Source organism: Camelus ferus, chromosome 3 (genome assembly GCF_009834535.1).
Source record: "Camelus ferus isolate YT-003-E chromosome 3, BCGSAC_Cfer_1.0, whole genome shotgun sequence".
Classification (NCBI taxonomy): Eukaryota; Metazoa; Chordata; class Mammalia; order Artiodactyla; family Camelidae; genus Camelus; species Camelus ferus.
The window spans coordinates 82346665-82361878 of NC_045698.1; the positions used below are offsets into that span (position 1 = coordinate 82346665).

At 44.8% G+C, this 15214-nt stretch overlaps 1 protein-coding gene across 2 annotated transcripts in view; it reads left to right on the top strand.

The window, feature by feature from the left end:
* The window catches only part of TNFAIP8 (TNF alpha induced protein 8), a 120481-nt gene that overhangs the window by 45324 nt on the left and 59943 nt on the right, over window positions 1-15214 (top strand). The window contains exon 1 of one of the 2 annotated variants that reach the window (XM_032476567.1): window positions 12539-12941. The exons of the other annotated variant lie outside the window; for it this stretch is intronic. Coding sequence (XP_032332458.1) covers window positions 12929-12941 — 13 coding nt within the window. The 5' untranslated portion in view covers window positions 12539-12928. Of the gene's footprint in view, window positions 1-12538; window positions 12942-15214 lie in introns of those variants that run through there. 2 annotated transcript variants of the gene reach the window in all.

Below are 15214 nucleotides of genomic sequence, written 5' to 3' on the forward strand. Positions count from 1 at the left end.
GACTAGATGTTCTTTAAGTTCCATTCCAGTCTAGCCATCCTGTGATCTTTTTAGGACACATTACCGCCTTTGAGTAATGAGAAAGGAGGACCCCTGTCATTTGAAGGGGAATTTCATCTTCATTAGTTCAGGGTCCGTGATGGCTTTGTCTCTCCAACTTCTGCAAATCCTCCTGCAACTATACCCCCTCTTCTACGACATCATTTTCTTTCTCTGTGTGGGGACATCCTCATCACTCATGCTTTTTAATCACCCATCCTAAAAAGCAAATGAAAGCAAATAATGCAAAGAAGAATGCACTCGTGCCAAAAATGTCAGCACGTTGAGACTCAGAGGGAAAAAAAAAAAAAAACAAGTGGAAAAAAAATTCCTCAATCCAATGTAGTCTTCCAGCTCTCACCCTACTCCTTTGTTCTCAGTTCCGGTGGAACTTTCCCAAGGAGGAATCTCTGCATGCGATCTCCCTTTCTCTTAGCCCTCCTCACCCCTCCACTCCTCCAAAACCGTTCCTGTCAGGGTCACCAGAGACTTCTATTTTTACGAACCTCATGACCACTTCTCCATCCTCATCCCATCAGCATCAGCAGGATTCCGCATCGTTTATCCCTCCCTCCTCCTAAAACACTTTATTGACTTGGCTTCCAGGGCATCACGCCCACCTTTCCTCCTTCCACCTTAATGCCTCCTTCCAAGGGCCTCTGCATTCTCCACACCCTCTGGACAGTGGTTCTTTACCTGGCTTGGGCTGCTGGGAAAAGTGGGGGAGGGGCTGGTCTCACTCAAGTCTGATTAATTCAGTCTCCGGGTGGGGAGGACTCCTGGGCATCAGATTTTAAATTTTGGTTTTGCTTGTTTGTCTTTGTTCCTGTTACCTGCACTATCACGTGGCCAGGATGGAGAATCCAGGTGATTTCATTTAGTCCCACAGAATAGATTCCAAAAACTAGCTAATGACTCCCAAAGTCAAGTCTGTCACACATCTCTTCTGAATTCCAGACTTGATTATTCTCTTGCCTCTTTCATTAAAGTTCCTCTAGGAATAGACATCTTGATTCCACCCCTCTCTCCTCTCCCCAAACCAACTCCTCCCCTGGGTTTGTCCTTCTCTGTCAACACATTTGTATACTTAGCTCTCAGGCTAAAAGCATAGCCCTGCAGCATCCCACAGCTAATCCAACAGCAAGTCCTATCTATTTCTCTTCCAAATATGTATATCCCCCATCTCACCACTTCTCCGCCTACCACCATGTCTCATCTCAGTGGCCTCAGTAGCCTCCTAACTCCCACTGAGCCCTTGCCTGTCCCACTCAGCCACTTCTCATGTCATCAGGGTGGTCTTAGAAAACCCATCAGACCATGTCATTCCCTTGCTCTCATCCCTTCTGTGCCTTCCTGTCATAATCGATCAAGTCTACACTTCTTACCATGAGCTACAATGCTCCCTTGACGAGGCCCTGGCCCAACTCTCCAACTTCACATTGGACCACACTGCCTTGCTGGTTCCTCAAACTTTCCGAGCTTGATCCGACCTCAGAGCCTTTGCACCCACCCTTCCCTCTGCCTGGAAGGCCCTTCCCCTCAGCTTGTTCCTTGGCTCTCTCCCTCACCCTTCTCAGGTTTTGCTCAGCTCTCACCCCAGGAGAAGGCCCACCCAAAATGCTGCTCTCTCTCCATCACTCTATATCTTTCTTCTGGTTGATTATTTTCTTTCCACAGCATTTATCTCTGCTTGACATCCTGTTTTTCTGGCTGTTTTACCAGAACTTCTGTCAATGCTCTGCCCTCAGCACTGTAAACAGTGCCCATACCCAGTAGATGACCAATAAATACTTGGGACTGAACAACGGAGTGCCACTTGTGTAACCTTGTATTTGGTCACTTCTGTTGCCCTTGGCCCATTTTCCAGCCCCTGAGCAGACCGTGCTGGCTATGGCCAGGATCTACTGCCAGGTTTATCTCAGAACCTTCTCTCTTCTGCTGCCTCCCATTTGGCCCCTGCCTGCTCAAGATGATTCTAAAAATATCGACGGGTGGGGAAGAGGTAGAGCAGCGCCTGGCATTTTAATGGTGGGTGGACAGCCACCATTCAGTCCTCTCCTTGACTGCTCAGCACAAGTCCCTACAGCTCCAGTTTTCTCTATGCAGGCTTTTCCTTGACAATCTACCCTCCGGATTTCCTTCTTCCTTCTCTCTCTGTCCCTGCTCCGTCTCCTCTGCAGGCTCCTTCCTCTTTGTCCATCCCTTAAATGCTGGTATTTCTGAGGGTGTTGTCTGGGTTCTCTGCTCTTCCTGTTCTGCCCTCTCTGTTGGTGACCGCATCCATTCCTAGGGCTTTTCAGATTCTCTGCATGGTAACAACTTCCATATTTGTATTTCAAGCCTAACTGAGACTTGTATGTACAGCTCTGAAGTGTTTTCATCAGTACTTGGATATCTCACAGGCAACTCAAACTCAATGTGAAGTAAGCTGAATTTACCTTCTCTTCAAGTTTTCCCCCTAATAAATGATCCAATTGACCATCCAGAAACCCAGAAGGCATCTTCTGATATCTCAGTCAATTGCTGATATTGTCAGTTGTCCCATTAGATAGCTGTAGAATCTGTACTCTCCTTGTCATAGCCTACTGCCACCCACTAAGACCAGGTCACCACCATCATCTCTTACCTGAATTCTTTCAAGGTCAGGTGACATGCCTGCTCCTACCTCCATACCAGTCTGGCGTCCTGTGCTGCTGTTGGTCTTTGTAAAATATCCACCTTAATATGTCATCATCTGCTTAAGATGCCTTATTAGAGTTTTTGATGAAGTCTAAATTTTTAACAGGGCTTGTTAAGATCCTTAATAATCTGTTCTCAAATTGGCTGTGTCCCTGTTAGAATATCTTGGAAGTATCTGCCTCCCTTCCCTCCACACCCCATCCCACCTCCCCAGTACATCCTCCATGCCTTGTGGCCCCCTTGTTTATTATTTACTCTAGGGGCTCCCCTGGGGCACAGTAAGGCTTCAGTAAATATCTGTTGAATGAATGTGGGAAGGCAGAAGCCCAGGATTGTCATTGTCAAGGTCCTCAAATTCTGATTTAATTTGTCTTAAAATTTTTAAGGTTCTTCCAGAGTCAAAAAATTCTGTTTTCTTGTATAGCCCTACATATATGTTTCCCTCAGCTCTGTTACTTCCAGGGGATTATTAAAAATAGAAAGAAAAGAAGTGAGATTCTTCTAGCAAATCACTTTCTGTCTGTGTTCTCCGAGTGGCCCTTGAGTGCTGAGCCTACGAGGCTGCCAAATAGGACGTAGGAACCAAACCACTTGGGTGACCCAGTGGCCAGTGAGGAGGCACGCTGGCTGAATGGGCCTTGGAACTTTTTCACCTTTTCAACTTGGGTATGCATAAGCCAAGATCAGAATACCGGGACTTGTTGCGACTTGTCTGAACTGTTTATTAAATTTTCAAACCTGTTTGGGAAGAAGGCTCGCACACCACAGTGTGTTTGGATCTTGCACAGTAAATCTTGTTTAAGAGAAACAGACAAAAATGTAATCATGTTTAACCTGTAATAATAGGAGTGAGAGTGTTGTGTCTCAGTTGTAATGAATCTAAAGAGGAATGATGAAAAGCTTCTTCTTTGGAAGATCCAGGTTGGCTTCTCAAACTTCAGCCCCAGGGCTGGGAGCTCCTGGGTGAGGTCTCTAAGTCTCCATCCGCTCAGAACTCCTACCTCTCACTTCTCCACAAGGAGGATCCGAGGGGCCTGACAGTCAGTGCTGAGTCAGAGGGATCAACAAGAAAGGAGTGACACACTTCCTGCCCGGGAGTTCTAGGGAGTTTTTTGGTTTGTTTTTCTGTTTGCTCTGAAGTTTCTAAAAAGATAGAAGACTGCCCTGGCCAGCTCCCCATCAGCAGCCTCTTTTATTTCTGTGATCTCGCAGGCTGTCTCCCCTGCTGTACCTTCTTGTTACTCACAGCTTTTTAAAAACCTTGTTTTCCCCTTTATGAAAGCATCACACGGTGCTGTAGTATATTGATCAACTACAATTTAACAGAAAAGTAAAAGATGAAAAAAACAAAAGTTACTCCTTAATTTCAGCACTCAGAAAAAAACATTTTGTGGGGCGGGATAAATTGGGATTTTGGGATTTACAGATACTGACTACTATGTATAAAATAAACAACAAGGTCCTACTGTACAGCACAGGGAACTATATTCAATACCTTGTAATAGCCTATAATGAAAAAGAATGTGAAAAGAATATATATATATTCTTTTATATATATATATTTTATTCTTTATATATATATATAACTGAATCACTGTGCTGTACACCAGAAATTAACACAACATTAAAAATTCACTATACATCAATTTTTTAAAATAATTAATTAATTTAAAAAAAAGGAAAAACATTTTTCTGAATGCCTGTAAGTTTTTCTTTACAAAAATTATGTAGTACTTAATATGATTTTTTACTTTTACATACTGCTTTGTAGCCTTTGTGAAGAGTTCTCATGTTATTAATTACTCTACAAAATCGTTTTTAAAGACGATATTACATGTCATTTTATAGATGTGTTGTAATTCGCTTAACAAATCCCCCATTTGGGTAGTTGAGCTGTTTCCGGACTTCACCATTGTCATGACGCCGCACGACTCCCTTGCACTTAGCAGCTGTCCACACTTGTCTCTGTTTCATTGGATGTGTTACTGGAAGTGGTTCAAAGGGTATGAGGAGTTTTAAGGTTTTGATCTTTATTGCTACTTTGCCTTCCAGCCACTGGTCCTGTTTTCCATTCCCAGCATGTAAGCTTATCACTGAGCCCTGTGTGGCCCTACCTATTCTGCCCTTCGCCTGCCTCCCAGCTGCTTTTCCCTGGGCTCCCTGCTCTGCGGCCACACCAGCCCCCTTTCCGCTCCTCTCCCTGGGGCGGCCCTACTTGTCCTGTCTCAGGCTGGAACACCCGCTCTTCCCGTTGCTCATTCCGCTCTTTTTCTGGCTTTTGGCATACACCTCCGATGCCCTCTCTGCCAGAGCAGTCTCATCACAAGGCCCTGCTCATTCCCATCCCAGCACCTCTCACAGCCTGTCCTTAGCTACTCAGGTGTTTAATCGGCTGCCATATCTTTCTCCCACTGAGTATCAGTCCACTTGTGTATCATTTCCCATCACGTACCCAACGCCTCAGTCAGCACCTGGCATGCAGTAGGTACTAGATAAGTGCAGGCTGCCTTTGTTGAATGAATGAAGAAATCTCCCTGTTACCTAGGAAGGTGCCGTGTAATGGGATGATGAGATGCATTTAGCATTAGCCATCCCTTGGAGCAAAACAGACTCAGTGTTGTAAGGAAGCTTCCAAGTTGCAGAGGAAGATGGAGTAGGAGCTGGCATCTGGCTGCAGGCGTCATGACAGGCCTCATGGGAGCAGAGCCTTGGGAGACTGCTTGTATTTTGTAGCTGATGATGGTGGAAAGGACCCTGGAGTCCAAGGAATGCGGGTGAGCAGAGGCCCAGAAGTAGCCCAGTGCTAAGCATGGCGAGGACCACCCTAAGTCCTGTGCTGACAGCACGGACTCTGGTCCACTAGCAGCTGGGATGCATCATGCCTTCCTCGTTGGAGAGTGGCATGCTAAAGCCGGGATGTGGAAGCACTTGTTAAACTCTGTTCTAGGCACAGATGGTGATGTGATGGCGATGGAGCTGTGCTTTAGGAAGATGTGCCATGAGGGCAACTGAGTGAAAGGAGCAGGACGTTCAGGCCTGCAGACACGCCTGACGTAGGCTGGGCAAAGGGGCTGGGATGAGGGCAAGGTGGCAGACGCGCCCGGAGGTGGGGAAACGTGAGAGCCGGCGGCTGGCAGGGCAAATGAGGTCCAGAAGGACACTGATGTTCAAGTCTGAATGGCTGAGGGGAAGGTGAGATATGGAGCCCAAGAAAAGAAGCTGTTGTGGGTAAGGGAGCATAGGAGTTTAGTTTCAGCCCATCCCTGTGATGTACTTGTGAGCATTTTCTAGATTAAACTTGCTCACATGCCCTCCTTCATCCTGAAAGGCTTTGGGTGACAAGAGGATGGAGGAGGGAAGATAGAAATATACCACAGAATATGACACTCCGGGCTCCTGGGGCCCCTCATCGTCTTTAGGAGCAGGACTGCTTAGTGGGAAGGGAAAATGGGGCTCGGACATCTCTCCAGGGGATGAGAGGTAGGTTTGCTGGCAACATCTGCTCCTCGGTCACCAAGTGGGAGAAACTTGTCTGATGTCAGCTTGTCATTCAGTAAATTTGTTCAGTTGTTAGACTGAGGAGGATGGAGCAGAAGACAAATGCTGATTGTTGGGTGCCTGAGTGTGGGGGCTCTGGGTCCACATATGACTTGGTGACACATTATCCTTCCCCTGCAAGTGGTCAAAACTGATGTCAGTGTTTCCTGGGGGCAAAAGTCAAAGAGCAACTTTACTCAGTACATGCTGTAATTTCTGATAGCTCTCTAAATTAAAATGTTTCTGAAACCCTTTTTTTTTATTTAAGTTTCAAAATAGCCACATGGATATAACTACATAATGACAGCTCTCTGTACCCTAAAGGGGAATGGAGGGCAGGCTTTCATGTCCTTCTCTGAAAGTTGTCTTCTCAGGGAAACACCTGCTGTTACCTTGAGAGTGAAGGGTTTAATCAAATTAAATCCAAATGAGAATGGGAGAGGCACAGATGGAAAGACAGCAGACCTTGGTGAATGAGAGACCATCCAAACCAAGAGAGGAATCAGTGATGACCGGGTAACAGGGTGATGATCGGATCCAGAGAGGTTACAACAGAGAGGAAAATGATCAGGTTTGGCAACGGAGGCAGGATGAGGAATTTGACTTGGGAAATGTCATATGTTGCGCATTAACTAGAAATTCTAGAGATTTATAGAGAAATTTACTCTACAATTGGAGCGTTTTTCTTGGCAAATTTAGAGTTTAATCAGGTTAGTATTTTATTACAAGGGATCATGTTCAGTTTTACACGAAAGTTTGCGATGGAAGAATGCTATAAAATGTCAGGACTTCTGTTTATATTCAGCTCTGCAGAACGTGAAACCACCTTCAAGTGCCAGCGTATTTGTTGCAATAAGCGCTCAGTGTTTCTTTGCTTTGTTAAGGCTGATTTAGTGTTTTCAGTGGTGGTGCAAGCGTGAGGAGAGATTTGAGCCTGCATCATAGGAAGACAGACATAAATGCTCATTCTGGAGTCCTAGCCTCTGGCACTTGCCACAGCTGTGCTGCTAACCAGCTCCCGGTTATTTAGTTAGTTATTCATTTTTTTGTTTATTTGCTTCTGAGTAACATGTTATAAAATGTATACTTCAAAAATAGAAACACTATGTGATAGAAAAGTCTGTCCTTCCTGCTTTTATGCAGCCCACCTAGCGGGAGGCTGTGAATGGCAGTCAGCGTGACTGATGGACTTGAGCTCTCTCCCCTCAGCCCCCAGCAGCTCCTGTTCACTGAGCTGAACTCCCTGCTCTGCCTGACCTTGAAAGGTGGGTGGCCAGGTGTTCTTTTTATTTTCCAGACATTCCCCTGTTTGTGCTTACTGTCTGGTGAACCAAGGACACTTTTGTGATAGGATATGAAGGGGAAAAAAGCCAGAGAGGAGGGTAGAGCTCAATGGTGGAGCACGTGCTTAGCATGCACAAGGTCCTGGGTCCAATCCCCCCGTACCTCCATTAATAAAATAAAATAAAAATTTTTTTAAAAGAGAGAGATAAAAGCCAACAGGTTTGGAATAAGAGATACCTTCATATTTTGGCACTACACTGAGCAGGTGTGTTAAACTTACAGAGCTCGGTTTCCTCGCCTGCCACCTGGGGATGATGGTGCCCACCTCCCAGAGTTTCGATGAGGACTGAGTGAACTTAGGGAAGTCATCACGCACCCTGCTCGGCTTCTAGCGGGTACTCAGCCTGTGGGATATCCCCACCCTCGCCCAGACATGAACCACGCGCTCCTCTGCTGGCACAGGGTCTCTTGTGGAGAGAGGGCGAGTCTGACTGTCGCTGTCTCTCTGATTCCACCTGGGAGATGCTTCTGGGGCAACTTACTAACCTCAGGCACTGAGTCTCCTAGAATAATCCCCCTTAGTCTGCCTTTCTTTGTGTTTTGCCAATCACTCCCTCCTCCATGAAGAAGAGCTGAAGGACAGAGAGAAGCAAGTTGAATCAAGAAGGAGGCTTTGTTTGGGGCTCTGGTTTTAGGGAGGCCACTGAAAGCATTGAGGTGGCTGGGAGAAGGCCAAAGAGGAGGATCTGGAGGTGGCTGATGAGGGGACGGGAAGATTAAGCAGAAAGAAAGCAGCACTGCTCTTGGCAGCCCTGACTCATGCCCTAGAGACTCGGGAGCACCTTGAGAAGGCCAAAGAGCAAAGATCGAGGTGCTCTGCAGACATTTCCTGTTCTGTCCCCAGCCTGTAGAGTTAGTTGAAATAAACAAATGAAGGCACACATTTTCATGCAGTCGTGAATTGCGTTATCCTTTTGGTGGTTTTGTTAAATGTGCTGCAGATAAGGCTGTGGGAGGCTGTAGAGGAAATTTCGTTTTTCTTGGGGGATGTAATAAGCAGTCAATGAAACTAGGCCAGAGGGAGAGCACGTGTTCTGGAGTTTGTCCTGGGCCCCATGGCTTCGATCTCGCGGCTTCTCTTCTCAGCCCTGCCCTGTCTTGCCGGGCCCTGTTGAATATGCTCCTTAACTTCTTCGGAAATTGCCACCCACTCTCCCTGGGTGTGGGGACAGTGAAATGACTGATGTGATAGTGCCTGGCTTGAGATGCGTAGATAAACGTGGAAAGCATGTATGCTCAGGAGGAGGCTCTGGTTTTCTAAGAGCCGCCGTCATGTGGGGACAGAGAGATGGAGAGGAAATACCAGATAAGATGCACCCCGACTTTCCTAACGATGGCTTATTTAGTGTCACCATGAAGCTCCAAGTGCCTCCGTCACCAGCAGTGCCAGTTGCACTCCCAGGGGCAGGGGGCCGGGGGTGCTGGCATGCTGAACGGTATCTTGCTTCAGCTGCAGAGCTGAGCTCACCAGAGAGAGAGCTATGTGCAGTCCTGAGCACCAGTCGCCTTAATAAAGTGAGCTCTGGACATATTCCTCGACCACTGGGCCATCACATGGGGTTTCCAGGACTAGAAATCCCAGCTGCCTCCTCTCTCCCTGCTTCAAAGCACGGGTGATGCATCTGCACTGGGCAGCCGTCAGAAGTGTTGATCCATAAATCTGCTGAGAATGTCCTAATTGCGAATCCTAGGGAAGCATGAGAGAGCTGTATTCCTATTTATAAAAGGAACTAAAACAAGTTAGATACATTGTTATGTAAGGCTCTACTGTTAATTTTGACTGCTCCCCACTCTCCCGAATCTTTAGCCTCTGTCTGTGATTCTTCCTTCTTCCCAAATGAAGTTCAAGATGAGCAGAATTTAAAATGACAGCTGCAGGGACTGCTTTAAATGGCAAACTTTGGAGAGTTCTGACCACGTAAGACCTGGGCATTCTTATCTCAAGTAAGGGGGGGGGAATGTCTGAGGAAATGACCTCCTGCCTGATTTGTAGCCCATCCGGACATGTTCCTCTTTATTCTCCCGTTGGTGGAGTGCCCTCTCCAGAATCAGGATTGGTCCTCCTGGGTGTGGAGGTGCCCAGCTGATACATGAGTCTTTAACACTTGCAGCCTTCACTGCCCTTGCCTGGTGTCAGGGCCGGATCGCTGCCTCCCTGATTATGCCTGGAGCACGTGTGAGGGCTGTGCTGCCACGCTGGCAGGTGTTTTTATGTGGTGCTGTAAACTCTTCCTCCTGCCTTCCCTTCCCACAGCTTCCCTTTGCTGCTTCATCCTCTCTCTGCAGGAGTGAACAGAGTGGTTACTGGTGGCCACCTACCCATGCAGCTGCCCCCAAGGCCACATTTTAATAAAATGTGAGAGACCAGTTCCTCTGTTGAGATATAGCATTTCTGCTCTTTAAAAAAAATTTTTTTATTGATGTATAGTTGATTTATAATGTGTTAATTTCTGGTGTACAGCATAGTGATTCATTTATACATATATATGTATAATATATTCACATATATTCGTGTATACACTATATACATACATAATGTGTATACTATATGTTTAAAGGAATATACAATTCCTTTTCATATATATATTTCATATATATATTCCTTTTCATATTTTCTTCATTATAGGCCATTACGTGGTTTTGAATATAGGTCCCTATGCTATATAGTTGGACCTTGTTGTTTTCCTATTTTATATATGGTAGTATCTGCAAGTCCTGAACTCCCAATTTTTCCCTCCCCATCTCCTCCTTTCCCCCCTGGTAAACAAGCTTGTTTTCTATGTCTGTGACTCTATCTCTGAGCATTTCTGCTCTTTACATTTTATTACTTCTCCTTGGAATTGCCACTGCATCAGGGTTTGGGAAATCTGTATGATTTCGAATCCTGCACTTCTGGGAGGAGTTTTCTCTTGGCATTTTCGTTGACTGTTAGTCCCTGATGAAGTTGTCATAGCATCAAGAGGTCAGTCAGAATTTGAGGAGAGCAGTTTGGTTGCAGCCACTGTGGAAAACAGTGTGGAGATTCCTCAAAAGACTAGGAATAGACTTACCACATGACCCAGGAATCCTGCTCCTGGGCATATATCCAGAAGGAACCCTACTTCAGGATGACACCTGCACCCCAATGTTCATAGCAGCACTATTTACAATAGCCAAGACGTGGAAACAGCCTAAATGTCCATCAACAGGTGACTGGATAAAGAAGATGTGGTATATTTATACAAGGGAATACTACTCAGCCATAAAAACCAACAACAATGCCATTTGCAGCAACACGGATGCTCCTGGAGAAGTCATTCTAAGTGAAGTAAGCCAGAAAGAGAAAGAAAAATACCATATGAGATCGCTTACACGTGGAATCTAAAAAAAAAAAAACACAAACAAAGCATAAATACAAAACAGAAATAGACTCATAGACATAGAATACAAACTTGTGGTTGCCAAGGGGACGGAGGGTGGGAAGGGATAGAGTGGAATTTCAAAACTGTAGAATAGATAAACAAGATTATACTGTATAGCGCAGGGAAATATATAGAAGATCTTACAGTAGCTCACAGAGAAAAAAATGTGACAATGAATATATATATGTTCATGTGTAACTGAAAAATTCTGCTCTACACTGGAATTTGACACAACATTGTAAAATGATTATAAATAAATAAAAAATGTTTTGAAAAAAAGAATTTGAGGAGATAACACAATGGAACACAAAAGGATGGTTGCTAAGGTATAGACATGAAACCTCTCTGAGTTACTCGCATGATCATGTAGACTAAAGAAAATAAGAAATGTGTGATATATTTGTCAGTTGGTATTTATTTGGTATTTCTTTCAGCCACTTACCTAAATTAGTAGTAAGCATTTGATTTTAATTCAGGTCAACAATACTTATTGCTATTCAAGTGCTTGCTAGGCATCAGGCAGTATGTTATTTGCTTCCCATGGTTCTCTACATCTTGATGGCATTTCTATAAGGTAGGTGATGCTCTTCTCCTCTGATAGAACAGAATTGTTCAGAGAGGTGAAGTAACTTGCAAGTCTACAAAGCAAAGTCTACAAAACCAAGTCTACAAAATTCTGGCAGCGTGGCCTGAATTTGAATCAGGACTAGCAGATTCCAGAGCATTTGTCCATTGCATTCCACGTGGTATCTTTTTTGCTGAGTACCTAGTAGGCGCAATGCAGTGTTACTGTTACAGAAGATAAAAATGAAGTCGAGAAACTTACCACATAGTCGGGGATAAGCTAGATAGGCCACCAAAGATAACATAAGGACAACTGTGACAGGTACTCAGAAAGTGCTACCAAGGAGGCTCAATCATTTGCTGTGGGGGTTAAAAGAAGAGGCTGAGATGCCAACACCTGATTGGGATCCTCTGGAAGAGGATTCACTGAGGTGGTGCACTTACAGTGGGCTCTGTGGGACTGGCAGAACCTTGCCTGGTGGAGATGGATAAGGGAAAGATTTGTGGGTGGTGACAACTGTCAAATCCCCAGGCAAATAAATAAGCTTCTAAAAAGACTGAGAGTGGATGTATGCATGTATCTCTATGTATGTACACGTGTGTATTGAGTGTGCCTGGATGTAGTCACGTGTCCATTCTCTATAAAAACCTTACATTCTCTTCAAAAGCAAAAGAATAATGATTTTAAGTAGCAATGTTGCCCAAACTTTGTTCTCTTATTCTCCTGAGAACAAGAACACCTTTAAGCAATACTTACTATTAATAGACATTCATGTTTATACTGGCCAGGTAGGAATGAGTTATGTGTGTGTAAATTTTTTTTTTAATTTTATTCAGGCATCTGTGATTAGGGCTGCTCCCTTTTTTTTTTTTTTTTTTTTGAAGTATCTGTTACTCTTTTCTAGCATGTTGAAACATTAGACTTCCTGTTTCTGTTTGATTTTGAAAATACCTCCTGTTCACCTATCACAGGTAATCCCTGTGTTTCTGTGCGGCTGTAGTTCAAGTGCAGGCAGCAACCAGTCCGTCCCCACTGTGGACGTGGAGACCTCTCTGGATTCACAATTAAAGGCTACATAATGCGTTCCACTATAGGTGACGAAACCCAGCTCCCAGAATAACAAGCAAGACAACTTTTAAAGTGACTGCTGTTGACCAGTGTCGTCTGTGCGTTTGTTTGGTGAGCTTATGGCTGATTTTTCGAAAGGACGGCACAGATTCTTTTGAATTATTCTCGGGGAGGGCTGACTCTCCCTGGCGGCGATGTGGATGACATAGGATACAACATCAACAGGGAGGCTGTGTATGTTCCTCTGGTCCGTGTGACTCTTCCAAGACGGTGAAACTGATTGACACGGGGGAAAATGCTGAAACTAGGTGAGTTAAAATTACCCTGAGACTCACTTGGTTGTAACAGCTTTGTCGGAATCTGGTGGAATGTTGAGATGACTAAGCACCATGGTGTCACTGTCTACAGGGAAATAACCGTTGGTCACGGCTTTAAAGTGGTTGTGTTCCATAAATCACTGCTTTTCCTTTGCTGTGACTCTCAGTGTGGAGAACGCGTGTTCAGCTGAGAGAGGTTGGAGTACTGTGGGTGGAAAAAAATGGCATCTGAAGGTTGCGTGTAAACAGTTTCATTAGTAAACGAAGGATTGAGATGTTTCAGAAAGGGGGCTCTGAAATGATTGATAACTTTTTTGCTTGCTTTTTCCTTCTTAGAATTTCTTTGTGCTCATTAACTCTCAGACATCTCTGGTTCCCAGTGGTCTGGTAATGGCGGTAACACCTCGTGGAGACTTGCAAAGCCAGGGTGTTTATTTCTATTCTCCCATCACGTAAATGCTTGTCAGAACATCGCCTCTACCATTTCTCGTAACAGCCAGTAAGCAATTTGACCCCATACTTAAGGGCTTTTGTGCTTTTAAAATACACCTTAGGCTTGTTTTCAGCCTTACTTAATGCTTCTACAAGTAGACAATTTTATTTTTAAGGTAAAATGGAAAAGTTTTCAAGGATTGAAATAAAGAAAGCATTTAAAATAGCCTTTAAAGGAGGGGAGGGTGTAGCTCAGTGGTAGAGTGCCCACTTAGCATGCCCAAGGTCGTGGGTTCAATCCCCAGTACCTCGATTAAATAAACAAACAAACCTAGTTATCTCCCCCCAAAATTAAAAAACAATAAATAGCCCATAAAGTTATATTTGTATTTAACACTTTTGCTCAAGTCTGTAGATAGTATTTGTTGAGGTTTATCTAAAATTTTTATGCTGACAAGACTTTTGGGACCTTAAATGGAATGCTAGAAAGGAACTTGAAATTAGAAAACATAGGTGAGTGTTAATATATGTAGTTTCTTGGCCCATGGGTTGAACCCCTGGCAGCCAGTGCTGTTTTGTAGCACTGTGACGGCCTCTGTTGTATGGTATGTGGTTACCTGCACATCATTTATATAAAACGTACATTTGCCTACCAGATGACCAGAGCTGTGCATGTGATTCTCTGTCAACTTTCTTTCTGTTTGTATATAGGCACAGTCTGTATGATATATAAAAATGGCTACGTGTCTGTGACTGTGTATCATGGTGTATATACAGTTGGGATCAGAGCCAGGCTTGGTTGTGGGAGTTTTGTGGGAGAAGTGAGTTTGGGGTAGAGTTCTACGGGGAGGTGGGTGTAAATAATGTGCTTTGGCAGAAAGAAGCATACATCAAGCTTCCAAGGCTGGAGAGATTAAGTTAAATGTATTCATGAGTAGGCATAAACCATTCAAGAGCAAACTGTAAATTATTAGTTGAAAATAGCCAGGCTGGAAGTGAAGAGAGGTCAAGGCGATAAGTGTAGCAGGCAATGGGAGGGGTGCTGCGGCGGGGGCTGGGGGGCGTCTGTTCTCTGTGCTGCTGGTAAACTTCAGCCTTGGATATGAGCATACCCAGACCACGTTGCCACCTAGCGGAACCGGCTGAAATGCACCGGGAGCATCACCGCCTCTTCTCACTGCAGGTGAGATGAACAGTGTGGTCTCTTGGCAGTAGAGCTCGCTTCTCTTTCCCTTGGGGATTTCAGATGAAATGTTAGAGAAAGGAGATGGATGTAATGATGCTCCCTCAAATGGTATTAATTTTGACTCTAGAAAATGGAGCTGAGTACCAATATAAAGAATTTCCCCATAGACCACATTTGGAGGCTGTGATCTTTCTGAGAGTGTAGGGTGTATGTGGCCCTTCAGCTCAGAGCGTGGAGCATAAGGAAGCAGCCCTGAGAGGATCTGCGGCAGAGTGAAAGCACACCACAGATGTCTCGGGGCGGGCTTGTTCCATGTGGTTATAGAGTTCATCCTGTACAGAGGTGGCAGAGGGGAGCCCTCCAGCCGTAGACAATGCAGCCCACAGACCTCAGAGCTGGAAGACATGGGAGAGAGCTGTACTCCTGCCCTCCCTTTCACTCATTAGTGTATGCATCCATTTCGCACAACTTACTGAACTCCTCCTCTGTGTCAGGGACCCCCCCAGGTACAAGGATATGCCAGTGAATAAAGCAGAGAGAACTCCCTGCCCATGGAGAGCATTCTCCTGGGGGAGACAGACAATAAAGAAATAAGTAAAATATACAGCAGGTGATACTATTGAGTGCTAAGTAGGAAAAAAAAACT